We start from the raw sequence: 24,631 nt of genomic DNA on the forward strand, positions 1-24,631 counted from the left end.
CTAGATTAAACCCATTAATAATAGTAGCAATTTATTGTCATCATCATGAAAAAGAAGTTATTTAAGTTCATTATAGAAGTATGGAAAGAGATTCATTTGGAATTCAAGGTTAACTACTTCTAAAGGAAAAGAGTTGCTAGAAGCAGTTGAAGAAGTGCGTTGCAATGAGTTCAGTATTGGGAAATCCCTAACAAAATACCAGACTTCATAGATTTATTCTTTTACAAATAATTAATTTTTGATTTCAGGTTGTGAACGGGCGTTGAAGCCGAAAATGGAATATAGGTGAGTCATTTTATAGACCTCTCAGTAAATGTGAGAATGAAAAATCAAAATATGGTTTAAAAATGATAATAGATTTCAAGTTATAGTATCGCTACTAAAAATGTCTATTTTAACGTCAAATCTTCTACCATGCTGAGCTCTAAAGTGAGTGAGTGAGTGTCATAATGGTAAATTATTTAACGAATGGTCGTTCAGATGTTAATGATTATGACTAGGACCGCCATCTTCACAACGAATCCTGGATGAGACTTTATTGAAAAGGACTATAGACACAATCTAACACGACATTCTTTTTTCACTGTGGAATTAAAAAGTTACAACTGTATAAAAAAGGGTTTTTAGATATCGTAACATTACAGGTTAATTTTATGAATACAATAATTACGTCAACTTTTATTAGACGACCAAGTGGCGCAGTGGATAGTGAGCCTGATTTCTGCTACCAAGGTCGTGGTCGATTCTCACAATTAGAATATATGATAATACCCGCAATAATGCGACCCCTATTATCGTAACTTTATCTATTCCACTACATTTTATGACTGTTCGACCTGGGTATAGTTTTTATACTTGAGTGCCTTTTGCCATTTCTGAGTAGAAAGAACAAGCGCAGTATTTTACCAGGACTAGAAGTATCATTGTGTATGCGTGTGTCTCAGGGCGGGTGGCAGCTGCACGGCGCCGCACATGCTGGGCAACGAGCTGAACCTGGAGAGCGGTGCGGCGGCGCGCCTGCAGGAGCAGCTGGCAGCCGAGCTGGCCGCGCACGCTGCCGGCACCTCCGCTCCCGACGCGCTCGTGCCGCCGCCGCTGATCAACAAGGCCGCACCCGTAAATATCTTGACGTTTCCTCCTTCGGTCGATAGTCCCGACTTGACTGAGAGCTCACGTTCGTATCTTCGTTGTATTTTGCTCCATCTACGCTTGACGGGAACGCCCTAGAATTTCTTGTAGTTCATGTTCTTAGTCGCTTAACGGGAACGCCCTATCCTTTATTGTTTCATTAATTTTAATGTACCTCATGATTGGTATGGACGTTTTGGCCAAGTTTTACGACCGGTTGCCACCTGACACCAAAGTCGTATTCTGGAAGACTTAAACGTTGCCGTTGACCCATGCGGGCTCTTCAGCCGCTACTCTAATGTATGTAATGCTGAACGTTCGTCTCAACTGCCAACGGGCATTTCCATATCCGCCACCTTCAGGATAAGCTCCCTAGGATTAAGGCTTATTTGGGAGAACTATCATATTCACCCAAAATTTAATTACGTTCTTTCAGTTGTTGTGTAAAACTAAACGTCTTATCTATACTAATATTATAACTTTCAGTTGTTAACTAAACGTCTTATCTATACTAATATTATAAAGCTGAAGAGTTTGTTTGTTTGCTTGAACGCGCTAATCTGAGGAACTACTGGACCGATTTGAAAAATTCTTTTAGGGTTAGATAGCCCATTTATCTAGGAAGGCTATAGGCTATATAGTATTCCTACGGGAACGGGAACCACGCGGATGAAACCGTGCGGCGTCAGCTAGTCAGTTTATAGAGACAAACGCGCTTGGTTTGTCATCATGCCACTTGCCAAAGCCAAATGACCTTCCAAAATATATTGACTGTTATATTCGTTGTTATTTCAAATTCATGTTAACCTTGAGCCAGCAGCATCAAAAAGTCAGCAAGATGCTCAATTCCATTGATATAATTAATGATTTTACTTTTTGTATGTTTGTATTTGTATATAATTAATGATCGTATAATGGTTTTAAAACAAATTGTGTTTGCTTGCTTAGAGCACGATCACGGGCAGTAGTCGCAGCAGCTCGAGCGCACAGAGTCTCGACCAGCTCCTGGAGAGACAGTGGGAGCAAGGGTCGCAGTTCCTCATGGAGCAAGCGCAGCACTTCGATAGTAAGCCGTATTCCGTCAAACAGCATCCCACTTCAGATACCCTCGGGACTTTCGTTTTAAGTATTTCAATTCGACACCTTTATTAACTTACAATCTGTAACGTAATAAAGGCGTCAAATTGAAAAGTCAGTTAGATTAGACCCATTAAATTTTTAACGAAAAAAGGTTCTGCTGTTTGGTTTTATTGACGTGGTGTTTACGCTTATTACTGAAGTCCCAATGAACCTACTTTCCGATTTCATCACCATCTGTTGGATAAAACATAGCTTAAAACGTGCAATGAACACGTTCCGCAAAATGTAATCAGAATAGCTGATTTCGTCAAGTAAAACCCTCAAAAAAAGTTCAACGGCAAAGGGGTTGGACTCATCACCGAGACGAGAGGTGACGGTTTCGGTAGTGATGTGGTTCATGCGCCAGATATTTCCTCAAACCGTTACGTTATGAAGTGATTTTGAACAGTAGCGTCGCTGCTGTCGTGCCTGCACCAGCTGCGCACCGAGAATGTGCGCCTCGAGGAGCACGTGGGCAACTTGCTGCAGCGGCGCGACCACCTGCTCGCCGTCAACGCGCGCCTCGCCATCCCGCTCACTGCAGGCAAGTGTACATTACTGCGTTGTGCCTGCAATAGCTGCGCAGGAGCGACCGAAAATGAATTTCGGTGAATCTATTAACAATAAAATAATCTCTTGTTTATCTTGAAAACGAGGCGTTCCACTTTGACTATTCCAGCTAACTACTACTATAGTTAGCTGGAATAGTCAAACGGTAACTGACAACCACCCCAGACTTCAAGAAGTCAGTCAACTCAACTCGACTAAACTCTCTAAAGCTCTCTCGAAATTATCCTCCCATCCATCGCAGGTATCGAGGAAACTAGCTTGGTAGCTGCAACGCCTGAAACTACAGGAAGGTCACTAAATGAGAACCTCTGTATAGGTTTCAACAAGGCTGACAGCCTTTTGCTACGGTTGGACAATTAGTTCCGTCCATCCATTTGTATTTATGGAAAGCTGGAGAGTGCAACAGCAATATCCTGAATATTATTTAAACGGGTACATACCATGCTAAAACGACGAGATTTTTGAACATCGATATTTCGAGCCAGTTGCATGGATCGTGGTCACGACGGGACTGAAGTTTTAAAATCATTAGGAATATCCTGGTTCTGTTTCTCGCTACCAGCAAAACGTGGCGTTACGCGATGTGCCCATGAACACGATGCTACAATTAGTGTAGCAGGAGTCTCCCGAGCACGGAAGATACGAGCGGGAAGACCTAATGTTCTCTCAACTGCAGCGGACCCTATGCCTCATCTGGCAATTATTAAGTGCATGAACCGAGCCTCTCAGGCCTCTGTGTACCGGGCATCAAGATCTTGTTGTGCCATCAAGCACAGTCAAATATATTGCTTATTTTATGTGGTATGATCACATATATAAGAGGTAACTAGATTTATAAAGTGCCAATTCTTTGTCTTGAAACCAGCGTACCCGGGGGCGTGGCCTAAATGGCTATTTAATATTTACTGAAAAAAGAAATATGTTACCCTTACTTTATAGTTGAATATTATTTATTCCTTTTGTCACAGAACAAAACAAGACTGCTAGTACATGAGCGGAAACGCTTGCGAAGTTCCGCACACCCGGGTGTAAGCGGGCCACGCCCCCTTGGTACTTCTATTGCTAAAAGCGTTAGCTTTTAGTGCTGTCTGTTCTGTGGGTGTCGTAATTTCATACGCCCATACTAACAACTGTGTGCCGACAGTGGTGGGCGGGCCGGGCGAGCCGCCCCGATGCTCGCGCGAGAACGGCGCGTCGCTGCGAGCGCCGCCGCCGCCCGTGCGTACCGAGACCGTCACCTCGGACCGACCGCAGGTGAGTGCATTAAAAAAAAAGTTAGAAAAAAAATTAGGTGATTGAATTATCACCGGTACGAGTTCTATGGCTTAGAGCTTATCATAAGCAGCGTCGTCTGGTTTACCTTGTCTTTAGGCATCTATACTTGTATACTCATATTATAAAGAGGCAAAGTTTTTGTTTGTAACGTATATACGTATATTATGAAAATTCTTTTACCAATAGAAAGCTACTGTGACTGGCATGGGTGTATAATATCATACTACGACCAACAGGAGCAGAGCAATAATGAAGAGTGTGGCAAAACTTTTTAATAGGGCGAAGTTGCCACAGCGTTCACATAGTAATAAATGCTAATATGTCGATATATGGATGTTTGTTACTCTTTCACGCGAACCTTCTAAACCGATTTTGCTGAAATTTAGATTTTTAATTAAAATTTTAATTTACATATAAATATAGATATAGCTAATTGTATTTTATATTTGATTGTTTTTGAGTAAAAAATTAAAAATAGCGTCTCAAACGGTGAAGCAAAAACATTGTGAGAAAAACAAACCTGCATTTCTAAGATTTTTTCTTAATTCTCCACTTGTGTGAAGTCTGCTATCCGCATTTGACCAGCGTGGTGGACTAAGACCCAACCCCTCTCATTCTGAGAGGAGACTCTTGTTCAAAAGTGAGCCCAATATGGGTGGTTACAGTTCTTGTGCTGTAGCGTGGTCCAGGTGACAGTTCATTTCACTCTTGAAAGTTATCCGCGATTCACGATAATAGCACGTATTATGATCCTCATAAGGCAACTGTCACCCGCACCACGATACAGCGCACATATACTAAAGCCATAAAAAATGAGGGTATGAATCACTAGTTATTTCACACTTAGTAATAATTATAATTAAGTTGTGCTTATATTAATGAAAATAAATTTGGTTAACAAGCTTAAAACAATTAAATATAGTTAATATATTATGAATAACATTTTATAAAAAAAAAAATTATGAAATGACATGCATTTTCTACCCTCATTTCTAATTTGTTTGTTAGTAAACAGTACTCCTTGTGTATGGCTTTAGTATAATGATGATGAGTGTTTGAGTTGTTTATAGTATAATGATGATGAGTGTGTGTGTGTGTGTGGTGCAGCTCATCATGCGCGAGGCGGGCGCGGGCAAGGGTGGGCCCAGCTGAAATGAGCCGGGCGGCGGGGGCGCCGGCGGCAGCGGGGAGGCGCCCCCCGCGCGCGCGCAGCTCGCGGCGGGACAGGCCCGGCGCCGGCGCCCGGACTTCTCCATCGACGCGATTCTCAGCTGCGACCGCTAGGCGAGCACGCCTTAGTACCACTGTTACTGTACACTCGTATAACACCATCCACTTGTTACTGCTTTATAGATATTCCGTTTTTTTTTTTCTTTTTATAATGATCACGCAGGTTTTAAATTATGTTTTTTTTTTGTTTTAAAAATGCACGCTATCATTACGCCCATTTTATCTTTTTATTATTTTTATTTATTGTTTAAAAATTATCTTAAAATGGGGATGATGACTAACTAGGTTTGAATATATTGATTTTTATGATATATTCGGGTAAATATGGTTAATGTTAACTAATTTATATATAAAAAGAAAAGATTGTCTGGATATTTGCAAAATAAATGAGATTATAAAATTTCAAAATCTATTGAAAATTTTTATCGTAATTAGTTGAAAATTCTTTTTTTAGCTTCCTTACACTAAATGTGACATTTTTAAATATATGAACTATAAACAAATCTGACCCTGAGAGTAATGATCGCAGATACCCTGTTCCTTTTACATAATTGCTTCACTATTAGCATAATCTTAATTTATATACAATTTAAAAAACTGACTAAGATCATCCCTATTGTTTTAAAGTTGTCATTTTATTGAATTTTTTTTAAAGTTTTATAAAATTCACTGAATTTTATTTTATTTTGGTATCAAAATATTAGTTTTATTGCGCGTACAATCAATAGGTTTTGCTTGTTTACTAAATTATTTATGTAATATTCACACTTTTTTAACTCGCCACATATAATATATTGTTTGAATTTTAATGCCATTTTTAATCTTTCAGTTCTTTGTTTTAAAATAATCTTAAAATTGTTTTAAAGTTGACATTTTAATGATTTTATTTTTTAAGTTATATAAAATTTACAGGATTGATACATTATTTTTGGTATCAAAACGTTACTTTTATTGCTTTAAGCTCAACGAACAACAGTTTTTGCTTGTTTACAACTTCTTTATACAACATTGAAATTTTTTGTTTCAACTCACCTCGTACAATAAATTGTTCGAATTTTATTTGCAACGTATATAATTTTTAAGTTAAATATTTATATATCTAGTTCAAAGCTTCATTTAAAGTGTGAGCTAAATAATTTATTCACCATTTCAACTGTTGAATTAATATTTCCTAAATGTAATTATATATACGATATAAATAATAGAGACAATCACGTCGCAAGTTGAGAATCCTTTGTAGTGTAGTAAAGTCGATATGCTTTTAAATAGTTGTAGTTTTAGTCATAGATTTTAAATCGTGGATGCACCCTACGCCTCGTGAACGTTACTTGATTTTCTTTTATAGGAATATTTATTGTTCACGTTTCTTTAAAACAAGATATTATTGGCCACCCTTTACCGTCGAGATGTTATTAAAATGGAAACACAGTCATATAGAAAATTTCACTTACAAACTGTCCACATTTGTGTTTTAGTAGTTTTAGAATAGTTAAATTAAATTAAATCTAAATATCTTAAAGTTCAAAATTAATGCAGTTTCCAATAAAACCGCAAATTCAGAGCAAAATCACCCTCAGACAGATCAAAATGATTTGTCAAAGGTTGAATTTATTTGCAAATTCAACCTTTGACAAATCCTACTTAAAAGTCCACCCAAAAGTTGATCTTGGCACTCATTGATTAATATTTGGAAAAACTTTAGTCAGAAGCATTGACCTCTTATAATAAAAGGACGCACAATCATGTAGAAAATTTCATTTAAAAACTGGCCAATTTTGCTTTGACAGTTTAAGAATTATTGGTAAAAAAAATTATACCTAAAGGTCTTTAAATATAGTTTAATATTCAATAAAATCCTAAATTCAGAGAAAATTTAACGTTTATCATTGAGTTTAAGGTTGAATTTGCAAATGCGACTACTTCAATTGAGTGCCAAGAAGTTTTATTTGGTACTTATTGAGTGGGGCCATTTTTTGGTCGCTGATTGTGCGTCCACTTTTTAATAGGAGGTCGATGGTCAGAAGTTAGTATTTATGATGAGTGGAGATCAATTTTAACTAATTACAAGTGAGTTTAAAGTTTAGATATTCATTTAAATCATTGCTCTGTAGTTTCGTATTTTTACAATGCCAAGCTTCTAGTTTCTGCGAGGATGTATCTATGGATGGTAAAGCGACGGTCGACGCCGCAGTAGACTATAGACTCAGCCTAGATTATAGACGTTTTAGTGCATAAGATACGTTTAAACTTCAAAATTTTAAAACACTATTAGTATTTAGCAAGTTTTATAGTAGTTACGATTACTGGTGGTTATTTTTTATTTTTAGAAATAATAGAAAATGTGTTTGTAGGATTTTATTGTGAATGCTATCCTATTGAACCGCTGTAAAGATTTGCACATTGCAACATTATGTTTCTAAAGATTTATAATAAATGATTCATTAGTTTTAAACATAGTAAGACTGTTTTATAGTTTTACAAACAAAATTTTATATAATTGAATATTGAATCATTTTGCCTTTAACGACAAATTCAGACAAACAAAACGTTATTACAATCTCAACATGTATTATAATATTAATCTATTTATATTGATTTAATTGTGAGCCAGCTTTTTAGCAATAATCGGTCAAATTTGTTATTTAAGGCTTGACTGTAATGGCCAGTTGACTTGAATCAAATGAAAAAAATATATATTAAATTGACTCGAGCACCTCGTTGTATACTTGTAACTTCATCATACAATATTAAATCAATTATTTTGTCAATTGACAACTTGATGCTAAACATTCAGTTTGTCAGAAAGAAAAAAAATATATAAGAGAAATAGACATGTGCCTAAGATATGCAAATTTCGAGCACCGGTTATTCGGCTGGTAGAATTTGAATACAGTAAAAAGCCCAAATATATTTAATAACCAAAATATATATTGTAATGGTAAGGTAAGGAAATGAGCATACGTCATTTCTATTTTATGACTTTTAAAAATAATTTGTAGAGAATATATTTCTCTCTAGATGTCATCCAAAGATATGGAAAATAACGATTACTATTGTTAGCAAACTATTTAGCGTGTAAGTCGATACGAATAATAATATGATGTTTCACGGATTTGGAATTTAAATCATGACATATTTATTGTATCTGTGGCTATTTCCTTTAGCACGGCTAACTAATTTGTTGTGAATATACTGAAACAATTTTACAATCTGCTTTTTAGTAAATAAAAGAGGTAGATTTAATGTTTTTTCAAATATTCGAAACTATATTACGACGTCGTTAAAGTATTCTCGATCAATATTGGAGAGTACTTGACAGTCGATAATAAAGACAATTATTACAAATAAAACGAAACTGTTAAAGGAAATGGCACATGGATGCACTTTAACACGGATTTTACATTATCTATGAATGAACATGGGACACTTTAATTGCTAATTGGAAAATTAAAATTGATTCAGATACGCAGGCAACAGAACGATAGTGTACGTTATTTGGCTGAGGAATGATGTTACGAATGCTTCGCTCGTAGAATAAAACTAAATTGATATTTAAAACGTATATCCATCTCTTTATAACTCACATATAATGAAGTGAGAGTGATATAAGTCTTAAAAATCATTTTTTTTTCTTGCAAAACGGTCGTTGAGATGAATTATAATTAGAAAGGAACTCTTTGCGGTATTTAAAGATTTGATGGTAATGTTTTAAACAGTACTCGTTTTGTGAATCGCTAATGATTGTTGGGAATTGGTTGACGACATTGTTTTGATGCGGGGGCTAGAGGAAAATGTAAGCGAGACCGATTTCAATTAAAAAATAAATAAATAAACAGGCTTGACGTTTCGTAGCCTATTGAACGACGTCGCCGTTAATAGTTGAAACTGGCTCGGTAGGGCTTCTTTCGAATTTTAGGCTGAGTGTAAGTTTTTAAGTAAACGAATTCGTCATTTTGACTGTCAGCGTGGAAGGTTGAATATGGTAACTTGAGCCCCATACGACCTTAACTCTGTGTCTTATCGATTCGTTTACTTGCGAACTTGCAGTCGAGTTTCAGGAGCCCCGTTGAAAGTCTTATGTCTTTAGTCTAAGTTTTGATGTTAGTTGGAATATGTTTATTTATTGATGTCATGTAATATCTAAATGTGTTGATGTCGCTCTGTGTGATTACAGTTTATAATGGTAATCTTTAGTAAATGTTATTGGCTCATCGTACAAAGACATGGCTGTATAAGAACGAATCTAGCATTGTTTTCATTTTGTTGCAAATAATAAATATTTCTTTTACGAATTTAAATTAGTTCGGCGTACACTTCTTGAATTTATTTACTCATTATTAGTAGATTATGAATTGAATGATACGGGTTATTAAAATACGAATGCATTGTAAAACGCATGCGAACAAACATGTTATTATGATTTATTTTTTTCATTTAATTATGGAAGTTTTATGACATGCGACTGTTAAGGAAAATTTTAACACAGATTCTGGCTTCTTATATGGCTATGTTGATTTGATATCGTGTCCTCGGTGTGCCTCGATGGTATATTATCAAGTTTTGCATCGATGTTCTATATCCACACTGCGTTCTACGAATTTGGACATCTGTCTGTCCGTCACTACAGTATAGTGCCATAAACTTTTCTGACTCGGTCCAAAACTGGAAAGTTGCAGCGATCACGTCTTTGTGACGCGACAACAGCTACACCATCACTGAGCCAGAGTGCCACAAGTTTGTATAGCTTGGCAAATTCGTTCGTAACACTCCAGATGGTCCCCCCGTCGCCCGCATATCATGAGAGTGTCATCAACGATCTTGCCAAGCTATAGCACTACGTGATAACGGATGACTATTCAGCAAACGGTTGCTTTGACGAACCACCAAATTCGTATAAAGGCAAAAACTTATGTTCTTTAGGGTGCTACTCCACCAGAGATGTGCTATGCAGCTATGCTGCGAAGATGTAAAATCTGCTCTACGAAAATACGTGACCGTTTCCACCAATACTAAGCTATATAGCTGTGCGAGAAAGATGCGCTGCTCAAGCTACGAGTATGCGATGACGGCCCATAGCACACATCCTTGCATATAAAAAACATATCTTAGTTGAATACGTTTCCACCAGTGCTAAGCTATGTGCACCAATGAATATGATTGGTGGATATCAAACGCATCCATAGCAACGTAGCGTAGCACATCTCTGGTGGAAAAGCACCCCGGCTACGGCTGTACCGCAGCGTCCGCGGTGGCGTGCTCGGCAATCAGATGCAGGGACCGATCCGGCAATTTAAAAGAAAAGATAAATTTTACCGCCTTTTACATAGGCAAAAAAACTTTTTTTTATTATTATATTAGTATATTTACAGAATAGTATAGTTTTTGAGTTCGTTATGTAAAAATAATAAACTACTTGAATATCTGTTTTGAATAATGGAATAAGTCAATTTTGTCTTACTTCAATTTTGCCGCTCTGGGCGAAAGCACCGCTTGCCCCTCCCCCCCCCCCTGGATCGGGCCCCAATAAGATGTGTTGTATGAAATCAGAAGACGCGTCGATGTGAACACGTCGCTACAAGTTCTACGCGATCTGGACGCCGCGGTTAGGCCGTACCACTCATTCAATATACCCGCTCCATTATACAAGATTCTATTTGGTGTTTTCAACACTTCGCGTACTTTCTGTCGAGTTTGAATGAGAACGTTCAATGTTAAAAATTTATTGCGTGTACATGGGCGTAGCGAAGAGGAATCGGGAAGGGGCTACAGCTGCCCCTGTTACTTAAACTGAAAAACTGAAAAACTGGAAACTGAGGCTAAAGCCGAAATTCGGTTTGGGTTTCTACCGCAAAAATTATGGTATGGTCGGACAGTATCAATTTGTAATGTGAGATACTCAATTTAAAGTATGCTACGCCCATGTGCGTGTATATGTTTACTTTGTGGGCGTTAACACGATTGAATTCATACTTGAGCCTGCCTGTAGTATCAAATAGAATATTGTATGATGGACCGAGCACTATTAATGTTATAACATGTGTAATCAATGTCGATGTTAAAGTTAGTCGATGTTTTTAATTACTTGGTGTCTTTAATTATAACTGCCTCTCTCTGAAGTGTCTGTCATTGCAGACTTGATTCTTACCTGTCACATGAAACAATGTTCAATGTCTACTACATACCTATACTTTTTTTATTATTGCTAATGGAAAGGTATGTCAATGTAAAATCAATCTAATGTTCATTGTTTTAAAGGTCAACTTTTATAACAGCAGCAGTTAATGCGGAATATAAGACTTTGAAGCAAGAAATATAAGATTTATTTTACAAAAAAAAAATACAGGGTGATTCGGACTTTAGTGCGGATATTTTTTTTCGTGGTTCCGTATCATTAATTGAACATAAATCTACAAACAGTTAGATACATTTTATGTATATTTTTTTTCAATTTATGTCTCAGAAATAACAAAATAATGGACACATTACCAAACAAACTGCGCAACTGCTGGCGGCACTTTGTAAGACGCCGACAAAGCCGTCGCGTGCGCATTTAAGTCGAATCACACGTGGTACCGCAAAACCACCTACCTAGTAACCTAGTACCTACCAGCTGATTTTGTAGTTGCCTATTACCTAGTACAGCGATAGGGTGACCCTCAAATTTTGTTTAAACGTAAATAACTTTAGCTAACGATAACTTTGTTATTTTTGAGTTAAAAAAAAAAGAAAAAATACGTGATCATTAAATTTTGTTTATGTACAAAATATAAAAATATCCGTACTAAAAAAAAATTCTTCCTGTATAAATCCAATTGTATTTCCCTCTTTTATTAAAAGATTATGAAAAAAAATTCAAATTGTCACTATCGTACCGGTTAGTGTTTTACTACCTTTCGCTTTCGACACACATATTAAATTAAATAATGTTAAAAAGTATACAATTTTGTAATAGATTATATCTGCATGCAGTTGTATCTTTATATAAATGTTCTTAGGGATATATGACACGTTAATCGTAAGAGGATATATGTTTATATTATGTTAGTCGTAAGAACTATACTATCGATGTGATCTCACTCCGTTCGAGACTTTGCTTTTTATCTTGTTTTTCTATATAAATACTAAACTCAAAATTAAATTAACTTCATATTGTAAGGATAACTTGCATACATAAGAATTTAAACGCCAGGGTCGCTTTACCTTAGTATTGGCCGCTTTTGCCTTATTTAAAACAGCCAATCACTCTGCACTGACCTCTTTCCTCTCTGTTAGATGAAAGAGACTGGGCTTAGGCCATGTACCATTACAACGCTTCGATGCGAGTCAAATATTGTTGATAATTACTAAATTGTAATTCTAAATTCTATTTATTTAACTATTGCCGTCCATGTTTTAAATCGTTTTTTTTTTATTAATGTATCGTGGCCGGAACTTACGGCTTTCCGTCTCCGGACTGACACTAAAAAATTTTTTAAATAATATTTTGATATTGTTAGATTATCTTAACCCATAAAGTATCATGATCCAAAAGCGAACCACTGACGTATCAGTCCATGACAGTTAAAATCTATACTAATATTATAAAGCTGAAGAGTTTGTTTGTTTGATTGAACGCGCTAATCTCAGGAACTAATAGTCCGATTTGAAAAATTATTTCAGTGTGAGGAAGGCTATTGCAGCTAAAGCACGGGAACAAGAACCACGCGGGATCTAAAATATAAATATAAATAACAAAATACAACTTGGCTTGAGAAATTATTTCTTATTACACCGAACCTTGGTAAATATATGTATTATACAAGATATTTAATCTTGCCGTGACTAACACTATTACAACCCTGGCGTTACCGAGACTAAGCTAAAAATGCAATCAATTAATCAATCAATCAATTTATTTATTTGCAGATACATGCATTATATTTATACAGGTATGCATGCATAGGTATACTTCTGAATACACTCAGTTATTCTTACAATTATTATATTTACTTACTGTGTAGAATATTAACAGAAAAATGAAACGCGGTGTGTAAATGAGATACCTGTGTTTTACTGGTAATTTTGGCAATATTGTAAATTATTTTTTGTCAGTCTCTCCATAAAATATTTGCATGTCACAAATATAATATTTTTGTTTGTGTTTAACACAATATACATGATGGAGTCGGGTAATAAATGTATAATATAAATATTGAGTGAGAGCAAATTTACGAGTAGAATTTAAACAAATACATATATAAATATTATGAAAAATATTTATATATGTATCTGTTTATATTCAAAAATTTTTCCCACTCAATATTTATTTTATACATTTATTACCCGACTGCGTCAGAAAGAGGAGGTAATGGTGATATCGTTTTATTATTGACATCACAATGATATTATAAAGGCAAAAGTTTGTGTGTATGTAAGTGTGTATGTTTGTTTCTCTTTTACGCTGCGGCTACTGAAACGATTTGGCTGAAATTTTAAACGGAAATAGATTTCACTCTGTATTATCAAAAATCCCGGAAAAAAACCATGGTTCCCGCGCGATTTGTGAAAAATTGAATAGTTACATATTATAATTAGATGAAAGATATATAAACCGAATCAAATAAGTAAAGGACCTGGCGGACATTTTTCTGTTAATATTCTGTAATATTCATTTTAATCCGTTTCATTGGTAACAATGTTATTGTCTACATTATTGTCGAACGTTTTAGAGACTTCAATAAAGATTTTAAATGTATTTGTTACTTTATTTCTAATAACACTTCCTGGGTATTGACCAAGCCTCACTTCCGACAGCTACGAGTATATTATCTTATGGGATTTGGTAAACTACAAAGTTCAGAGTCAAAATCTTTAATTCGCAAAATGGCTGTGAGTTTTGTCTGAAGGGCAAGGTTTTTTGGTATTTTTTTAGTATTTTTTATTACAGGCGCCGTAGATAAATACTTGTACCGACTCGTAAATCTATGACAGGCACAATATAATATTTTGGTTTGCATGTCATCATGCAAATCGCGACCAACATACGTGTTCCTTACATGTCCTGTGTCTGTTTATTGATGATTTTCCCACCTACAAAGCTCAGAGATATGTCAAATGACGTCATCAATGGTGATACCATGGTCTGTTTTTGACGACCTCCGTGGCGCAGTGGTATGCGCGGTGAATTTACACGACGGAGGTCCTGGTTTCGATTCCCGGCAGGGCTGATTGAGGTTTCTTAATTGGTCCAGGTCTGGCTGGTAAAAGCCTTCGGCCGTGGTTAATTATCACCGTACCGGAAAATTCGTACAGCCAAGCGAGTTAGCGTTCCGGTACGATGTCGTGTAGAAACCGAAAGGGGTGTAGATTTTCATCCTCCTTACAAGTTCACCCGCTTCCATTTTATTGCATCATCACTTACCATCAGGTGAGATTGTAGTCAAGGGCTAACATGTAAAGAGTCATTCAGATTTCATTAGTATTCGAAGAGTTAGCGTTTGTAGAAAGAGAATCGACGTGCTACGTGACTACAGGCCCAGGGTAGTCGTGGAATTTCAACGGGCCAAAGAACATACCTAATATATCTACACGGTGTTGCACCTCACAGAGAGATCACCGTAGCGCCTTCTACTTCAGGAGTAACTAACAGCGACCAATAGCGATGTAACCAGAGGACGTGACTCCTCCACGCAGGCCAGTATTATCAAATCACCGACAGTGCATAGCTCGCCAATACATTTTAGCTATCTACGGCTATGAGTTTTTATTGAAAGGAGCTGATACATAAAATTGGAGAAAAAACCTGCTAAGATTTTTCTGGGTAAGGGGGTCCTCTTAAGCCTACCTCTACCTGACCCAGGTCGAGTGGACCTTCGTTTACACACAATGTGTTGCTAAGCGCAAGTCTCGAGAACGGCTTAACCGATTTCGCTAAATTTTTTTATAGAATACCTACTCCTTGAAGTACGATGATGGTTCTTACGGAGAGTTTTTTATGGTACTGCGCACGGAGGCCGTCAAGTTATAGTTGACATAATCACGTTACGGTTGGTCTTTATCTTTTTTTTTATTCTTTACAAGTTAGCCCTTGACTACAATCTCACCTGAGACCTTATCGCTGACAACCTCATACCCATTGTAAAAGATTCAAACGTCACTTTAAGTGCTTTAAGCCCGGCAACCCACATTGTAGCAGCGCGGTTGACTTAAACACAAAAATTCTCGTACCCATTTAAGGCCATTAAAATCGGATAATAATGATTATATGTATTGATATAAGTATTATAACTACGAGTAGGTAGCTAATTTACAAATTATTAGATTATTATTATTAACTAGGTACTATTAAACAGTTGGGTAATTAGTACACTATTACTTTGTTATTTTATTTAATCTGATAAGGTTTCTCTTAAGCAATAGATAATGGTAGATCAGTAAGGTACGAGTAGGTGCATCTTATCGCTATTGGCGAATAAATAACGAACACTAATAACATAATTGATTACAATAATCCATTTTATTTTTTGTTTTGACTTTATCAGGAGGGGTTCTGTACCTTTTTTGATTTTTTCATTCTCTCTTAATGTAGGTAGACCTATACAAATATTAAGTATATTACTTTTAAAAAATTTAGGCTTGCGCTTGTCTAAAATCTCGCCTGATGGAAAGCAGTTATGAGATTTAAGGTGGAACGTCTAGAAGATGCTTGTTCACTCTCAGAAGTGTTCCGATGGAAGGGACTGGAAACAGACTCCGGAATTCTGCGGCACTCTGAATTCCACACGTGGTTGCGAGTATGAGTGGTCCACCCATTGGCGTATTTCCTGGGGTAGCCCATAAAGGTAGCCCAGAATCCTAGGGCGGACACAAGTCCATTCTAGGGTGCCCCCCCCCCCCTCTATACATGCTTATGGGTCCACCATATACTATTATGCTTTGTATACTCAATTTACATATGATAAGCAATGATGTTAAATGCTGTTAGATGTGTTACTAGCGCATGAAAAATGAGGCGCTCAAAAGAGGAAATTTATACACAACTCAATGTTGGTTGTGGTCAACAGCGAACGTTATTTGAACAAATAATACCTAAATATCGCCTACAATGTCGAGTTGTGTGTTCAGGAAGTGTAAAAACTATATATACATGAGTATATAATAGAATTAAAGACAAAATTTTGCATGTGTGCGTTCAGTGTAGAGCCTCAATAGCTCAACAATAAGCGCGGTCGGACTCATCACCGAGGGGTGGTGGTCCGATCCCCGTTCCGTTGGTCTATTGTCGTATCCACTAATTGGAGGGGAATGGGAATATTTTCATTATTATTAGTGTTGTTCGGTTCAGCCTATTATTCGGATCACTTTTTGCGGTGATTGTGTAGGGACGTTACCGATCTATAGTATAAAATTATCATTGATATTAGGTAGGTAACATATTTTTTGACAGGCTTTTTATCGAGGCCGCCGTAATTTTCCAAGCATGCAACATATAAAATTCATACAAATAACTGTATTTTCGAGATGAGCGGGTCTCTTTTTATAATAAAATGAATAGTCCAATATAGGTATCGATATAATTTGAAAGACGTGTTATGCTCTATTACGACTATTCAATGTGACAACTTATACTCGAAATTTACTTAGATGACTTTTTTACACAACAATAATGGCCGACTATGAATCAAAGACAATCAGTAGGGTTGAGAAGTTAACGGCGGGCATCGGAACGATATCAAGTAGGTATCGTTATAACTGAAATACCTAAACTAAAACATCCGTTACTATACAACGTTATCTTAAAAGGGAACGTATAGTAACGTTTGTCGGTTGTGTGCATTTTAAGAAATTAAATATCACGTGTCACAAACGGTGAACGGTGCACGGTTTATGCCTATGGGTACGCGTGGTTAAGAAATGGGGTAATCTTTTTTTATTATTATTATAAATATACTTAAACAATACACATCACTATCTAGCCCCAAAGTAAGCATACAGAGTAGCTTGTGTTATGGGTGCTAAGATAGTTGATATTATAGTATTAATATACAATTATATACTACATATTAATACTTATATACACTCATGTTCATCACACAAATATTTTCCAGTTGTGGGAATCGAACCCACAGCCGTGGATGCAAAAAGCAGGGTCACTACCCACTGCGCCACGCGGCCGTCTCTTTCTTTAATCTTTTGGGGACGTACTCACGTCCAAGATTTGCTTATACTTCAAAAAAGTGTGCACGTATCCACGTACATACTGGGTGTAAGGGACATGATACCGAAAACTGCGTGAAGAGGTTAAATTTAGTTTCCACAACGATATTTTAAATAACAATTACGTGGGAAATGAGAAAATTCAGATTTTGAAAATTTTGAGCACGCAATGTACAGCGAACAATGTGATAACAACGCTCCGCAATCTACTGTGTACGTACGAGTAGGTACGTACGCATCGACAGCAAATCGGCTGGCTACACTTACCTATCTAATACCTATTTTTTATACTTTACAAGTTTTTAACTAGGTACAGGTAATTAACTTACTTCAGGTTGTTTCTCGTTTACGAGACGTTCTGTCGTCATAGTAGGTACAATATTCATGAGTACTGAATTGATTTGATCTAAGCATTTCAAGACTTCTCAGTCAACACACACAAACACACACAATACAAACGACACAATTGTATGAGTATTCGTTACAGAAAATCACTACTAACATAACATAGAACATACACAAAGGTTTTTGAATTTTGGTTTGTTTGTCAACAGACCGCCGAACACGAACTAAAGAAAAAATAGCGTAGCGTCTAGCGAAAGGACCTAAAGTTTCAATATTTTGAAAATACCTATTAACCACGCCACGCGGCTTAGGTTAGAGAGAGATAGCAATTATTTTCCTCGGCACCGGCGGCGGTCGGCAATACAACGTCGCGCAGTTTGTTTGTGACTTTGTATAGATAGATACCTATTAGTCGTGACCTGCCTATTTGACCTCTTGGAAAACAGCTGATCGCGCGCATTTTGCAAATTAAATTTACATTGCTAGTTTTTGTTAAAATCTTGATTTGACGATTTTTATTAAAAATCGTATTGAGATAATGTTATCCATACCAGTGTTTGAATAATGCTACTATTCGTAAGATATCTTTTACGCTATAGAATAACGTGAGCATATGTATTGTATAACATTTTTATTAAAAAACTATTTTTTTAAATAAAATGATTATAAAATATTTCATTTTCCCATCTTTAAACTAACAACATATCAATTATTAAAGAATCATTCATTATCATTTATCGATAAGTTAACGCTCGATGTTATTTACCCATCCTTACTTTTCATAGACAATCTAGCGTTACGAAATGTCAAATTGCCGTAATCGTAGTTAAGCTGTGCAAATTAATCTCGTTGTGATTTTGTTTTTCAGAAAATAAATGTGAATAAATCGTAAATTCGGTGTAGTTTTTGGTGTAATTCGTACTGTACGCGTATAATAAAGGATTTAGACACTTTGTTCTTTAGAAATTACGTATAACGTAAGTGAAATATGTGATTTTAGTGACAAAACGGGTTTGTTTTGGTGATTAGACTTCTAAGAAAATTTTTGGTATATATCTACATCAACGGAACCAGACGACGCGCACAAAACCAGTGGAATATTTTGCGACAAAATAAAAATCTTTACTTAGTTCTTTAATACAAAAATACTGAAATGTTGATTTAAAAAAATAGAGGGTAGGAAAGTTAGAAATACTTTACATCTTATTTCTACCTAATACACTAAATAATATCAACCCATGTTTTTCTCACTGCTGAGCTCGAATCTCATCTCAGAATGAGAGGGTAAGGCCAATAGTCCACCACGCTGGCCCAATGCGGATTGTAAGGCCGTGCACAATGAAACCAGCGTTAAGCTTGTACTAACTTTATTTCAACTGACATTTTACATCACATATTTATTTTATCAAATACCCTCACATCTTTCCCCATAAAAAAATAAAAATATAATTAATGGACATTTCCCCCTTTTCAAAATTATAAAGAAAAAAAAAACATATATTTAAAATCAACACAAAATTATAAGAAAAGACAAACATGCATCACACGTCACACATTATTTACTGAAAAGTGAGATAAAAAAAATTTAAACAATTATATATGTATATTAAAAAAAACAAAGAAGTCCCAGGTCAGTCGCTAAGTAAGCTGGTCTTCAAAACCCCATCTAACCGGACGCCTGACTATCCTGCCAGAACGAGAAATATGGTTATAAAGTGTATTTTTATTTGTATTTTGAGTTTCTGTTTGTACATTTATGTTACAGTTTATGTCATCATACTCAAACCCATAGCGAGACGTGTCTTGTCTTTCTGTAGATGTGTCTACTATAATGTGACGCCTGTTACGAACTAATTTCCTTCTGTTGATGGTTGTCACCTCATATGACCTATTACCTAGAACAGCGCTTATTGTTCCTGGTATCCATTTTTTTAAACACAAATCATATATCCTTATTTTTTGCCCTTTCAATAATTCTTTCAAGTTTTTGGCATTACGATCATAGTAAAACTTTTGCTCAGCCTGTCTATTTAATAGTTGTTCCCTAACATTATGATGAACTTTTGGCTTTAACATATTATTTGATGTAGGCAAAAAACTTCTCAGTTTTCTACTTTGTAATAACTCTGCAGGTGAAGGTAATTCTTTTGATATTGGTGTATTTAAATATTCTAATATAGCCAAGCGATAGTCACACCCCTTTTCTTTAGTCTTAATCATTATATTCTTTACCGTCTGAATAGTACGCTCAACTTGTCCATTAGATTGTGGATAATGAGGTGATGAAGTGACATGTTTAAACTCCCACTCCCTAACAAACTCCTTAAAACAAGTTGAAGTGAACTGTGGACCACAATCAGAAAATACCACAACTGGAATTCCTTGGTGACAAAAAATATTTTTTAAGCAATTAATAATATAATTAGAATCAGTAACATGTAATTCAACTATTTCAAAAAATTTACTATAGTAATCTACTATAATTAAATAGTTTACGCCTTTTATTTGAAACAAATCAATGCCTACTTTAACCCAAGGTCTATCCGGAATTTCATGAGGCTGCAATTTCTCTTTTTGATTAACTTTCTTGTGCGTTAGACAAACATCACAACTATTTATTACGTTACTTATATCATTATTTATACCTGGCCAAAATATTGTCTCCCTAGCCCTCAGTTTAGTTTTTTCCAGACCCATATGTCCAATGTGCACTCTTCCTAACATTTCCTTACGTAAAGTTTTTGGTACTACTACCCTATCATTTTTCCAAATCAGACCATAAGCGACTGACAAACTCTCTTTATAATTCCAATATGGTTTTACTATATCTACTAACTCACTCTTTTCTACTGGCCAACCTTTATTAATACATTTTATTAATTGTTGTAATTCAATGTCATTCTCCGTACTTTTCTGAAGTGCCGCAAACTGCGCATTATCAAAGTATTCAGTGAGTGCAGACGCCGCTTCGCGCGACACTGCACACACCTCATCATGTAGGCTGTCCTGACTCACGTGAAGGGCCGACGCTGGTTCATATGCACGCGATAGTGTATCAGCGATGTACAGATGCTTGCCTGGCTTGTAGATTAATTTAAATGTATAACGTTGTAATCGTAACAACATTCTCTGCAACCGACCCGGGGCATCTGTAATTGGTTTTTTAATAATACTTATCAACGGTTTATGGTCGCTTTCAATAATAACGTCAGTTTTTCCATAAATATATGCATAAAATTTCTCACACGCAAATACACATGCATACAACTCTTTCTCAATTTGTGCATACCTCTGCTCAGCCTTAGTTAGCGCTTTGGAAGCATAACATACTGGTAAGTTATTTTGCATTAAACAAGCTCCTAGCCCAGATTTACTTGCGTCTACGGATAAAATTATTGGTTTATTTACATCAAAGTATTGTAAAACAGGACGTCTAGATAGACATTGTTTAACATCCTGAAAACATTTATCATGCCTTTCATTCCAATGCCACTCAATTTCTTTTTTCAATAATTCTCGCAAAGGAAAAACACGGTCTGATAAATTAGGTATAAAACCACCTATATAATTTACTAAACCCAAAAATCGTTCCACATCTTTTTTATCTTTGGGTACTGGCATTTTAGTTATAGCTGTTATATGACTGTCATCAGGATAAAGTCCATTTTTTGTAATTCTATGTCCTAAATATTTTATTTCTTCTAAACCAAATTTACATTTCTTACCATTTAATTTTAAATTAATTTTTCTACATCTTTCTAACACTTGTCTTAACCTTTCATCGTGCTCATTTTTATCACTTCCATATATCAACAAATCATCAATATACATACAAACACCCTGTATATCATCAAAATTTTCAATCATTTTTTTATGAAATACTTCTGACGCCGAGCAAATCCCGTAAGGAAGACGTAAGAACTTATACCTACCAAAACATGTATTGAATGTACAGTAAGAACTGCTTTTGTCGTCTAGACAAATATTCCAGAACCCCGACGATGCATCCAGCGTGCTAAAGTATTTAGCTCCAGAAAGTTTCGATAAAATTTCATCCAATGTCGGCAATCTAAAGTGTTCCCGTTTAATTGCCAAATTTAATTCCTTAGGATCTAAACATATACGCAGATCACCGTTAGGTTTTTTAACTACCGTCATGCTGCTGACCCAGTCTGACGGGCCTTCTACCTTAGCAATAATTCCTTGGCCTACCATTTCATTTAACTTTTTTCTTACATCCTCTTTTATAGCAAAGGGAAGCTTTCGAGGTGCATGTACTACAGGAATAGCATCATCCTTTAAATGAATTTTATAATGTCCCGGTAAACACCCTATCCCATGAAATACGTCATCATACATTGATACACAATCCGGTAAATTATTAAAACTCTGAATAGACATGACACGCCTCACTACATCCAACTCTGTACAAGCATAACGTCCCAATATCGGCACCGATTGAACATCAGCTATCTTAAATTCGAGCATGTAATTTTTTCCTTTATAAAACACACTTAAATAAATTTTACCTACGACAATTATGCTTGCACCAGAGTATCCATTTAATCTTGTATTTGTTTTTAGTAAACAATCCTGACTGACTTTTAATTTTGACAAAAATCTTAATGGTAGGACATTAACATCAGCTCCTGTGTCTAGCTTAAATTTAATCCAATTACCACAAATATTTAAATTAATATTCCAATCACTATTTTGATTTAACGCATAGATTACCTCATCATCCGAGTTCTCAATATAATTCACTCCACATACGCGAGAAAAATGATTTTTTCGAAAGCACCGATTACACTTCTGTCCATACGCCGGACATTCAAACTTTTTATGAACACAACCACAGTAACCGCACAGTTTGGTCGCGCCCGGCGCGGCGCGTCGCTGGCTAGCGCCGGCCGCCAGGGGGCGCGCGCGCGGCGGCAGCACAGCAGCGCGCGGGCCCCGCGACCCCGCGCCGCGGTCCTCGCTCCGCCGATGCTCCGCCGCGTCACGTACCTCGCTTCGTGTTCGGCCTCGCGATGACGTCATTTTCGATCTTATTTGTAAAACATCATTCTGCGTCTGCTTTATTTGATGAGTATGATAAGTTTCTTCTCTTTCAGGCTTTATATTCTCCGAATAGGTGCGAGATGCAACAGCTGCGCGGCAAATATCCAAGGCTTTCTTAAGCGTCAAATCATCCTCTCTGAGCAAACGTTCCCGAATGGCGGCACTCGTCACGCCACACACCAGTCTATCTTTAATTAATTCCTCTTGCAAATCTCGAAACTCACAATTTTGAGCTAGTTTACTTAACTCGAACACATACTGCTCAATTGATTCGTTATCACGTTGATCTCGAATAAAAAACTTGTGACGTTCGACCGTCAAATTTTTCTTTGTTTGAAACTGTTCATCTAACTTTTTCCATATATATTCGACAGTCGTACATTTCTCAGGCCATCGATCTAACACTTCTCGACACTGTTCACCCACAACATGCAATAATATGTTCGCTTGAATCTCCACAGACTTATTACTTATTTCACACGCTTTGCTGTATATTTCATAACTTCTCTTCCACTTAATCCATTTTTCATGTATACTCCCAGCATCAGAAGCATTCTTATCAAAATAAAACGCGGACGGCGGTGTCAGGACACTTTCCATTATACGAGTACTTTTCACAAATTATTAATATACATAATAATAATTTAATTTTCCGGCTGCGCCATGTAAGGCCGTGCACAATGAAACCAGCGTTAAGCTTGTACTAACTTTATTTCAACTGACATTTTACATCACATATTTATTTTATCAAATACCCTCACAGCACACACGCAAAGAATTAAGAAAATTCTCTGGTATGCAGGTTTCCTCACGATGTTGTCCTTCACCGGTTGAGACACCTGATATTTAATTTAATAAAATGCACACAACTGAAAAGTTGGAGGTGCATGCCCCGGACCAGATGCGAACCCACACCCTCCGGAATCGGAGGCAGAGGTCATATCCACTGGGCTATAACGGCTCTCAAATAAAAAAAATCGTTAAAATCGATTTTGTTTCGGAGGAAAGAGACCACAAACACGGTGATACGAGATTTTCTATAGGTACATTTTTACATGTAAAGTAAGTTGTAGTTTCGTTACGTGTTCGCTCCAAATCTCTTCTACGAGGAGAATTATTAAGTATCGTAATGTAAAACGCACGGTTTATCAAGATGCTCCGTCTAAAAACAATCAGTGCTTTTTTAAATCTTATCAAGAGATATTATTTCAAAAAAAACGGTCATCGTTTTATGAATAAAATTAAATATGAATTTACTTTATTAGTTTATGCCTGTTTTTTGTATTTGCCTATAAAAAAGCGATTACTTGTGAAGAATTAAAAATTATTGACCTACTTTTTTTTTAATTTTACTAATTTCCTCACAATCATGATAAATAACGTTGTATGACTTACGTGCGCTTTTATAATTATTACAGCTTGTGATTTCTTGTAACAATATCGCCTCTGCTGCATTTACCATAAGGACACACAAAGCCCGTGCCCAGAGCCCCCACTCTCAGGGGGCCCCGAAGGTCTGACAATATTAATATCCTTCAAAATGTCCAAAACGGCGGCCTCCGTGGCGCAGTGGTATGTACGGTGGATTTTCAAAACGGAGGTCCTGGGTTCGATCCCCGGCTGGGCGGATTGAGGTCTTCTTAATTGGTCCAGGTCTGGCTGATGAGAGGCTTCGGCCATGGCTAGTTACCACCCTACCGACAAA

The 24,631-nt window shown here is 36.3% G+C and overlaps 2 protein-coding genes across 7 annotated transcripts in view; one reads left to right on the forward strand and one right to left on the reverse strand.

The window, feature by feature from the left end:
* Positions 1-14,056, forward strand: part of LOC112045528 (zinc finger protein zfp-1) — a 68,007-nt gene extending 53,951 nt beyond the window's left edge. For 5 of the 6 annotated variants that reach the window (XM_052890863.1, XM_052890861.1, XM_052890865.1 and 2 more), the window contains 6 exons: positions 249-285; positions 945-1,116; positions 2,077-2,194; positions 2,657-2,791; positions 3,962-4,071; positions 5,200-14,056. In XM_052890863.1, the coding sequence (XP_052746823.1) occupies positions 249-285; positions 945-1,116; positions 2,077-2,194; positions 2,657-2,791; positions 3,962-4,071; positions 5,200-5,244 (617 nt within the window). In that variant the 3' untranslated portion in view covers positions 5,245-14,056. The remainder of the gene's footprint in view (positions 1-248; positions 286-944; positions 1,117-2,076; positions 2,195-2,656; positions 2,792-3,961; positions 4,072-5,199) is intronic. The other variant, XM_052890864.1, reaches the window with a different exon arrangement.
* Positions 14,057-19,228: 5,172 nt separating this feature from the next.
* Positions 19,229-23,581, reverse strand: LOC128199740 (uncharacterized). Its single transcript, XM_052890787.1, has 2 exons — positions 22,597-23,581; positions 19,229-19,549 (listed from the first exon to the last, which is right to left on the reverse strand). Exons 1-2 carry the CDS (start codon positions 23,524-23,526, stop codon positions 19,529-19,531), a joined length of 951 nt encoding a protein of 316 aa, XP_052746747.1. The 5' UTR covers positions 23,527-23,581; the 3' UTR covers positions 19,229-19,528.
* Positions 23,582-24,631: the final 1,050 nt, after the last annotated feature.

The sequence above is a fragment of the Bicyclus anynana genome, chromosome Z (assembly GCF_947172395.1).
Source record: "Bicyclus anynana chromosome Z, ilBicAnyn1.1, whole genome shotgun sequence".
NCBI lineage: Eukaryota > Metazoa > Arthropoda > Insecta > Lepidoptera > Nymphalidae > Bicyclus > Bicyclus anynana.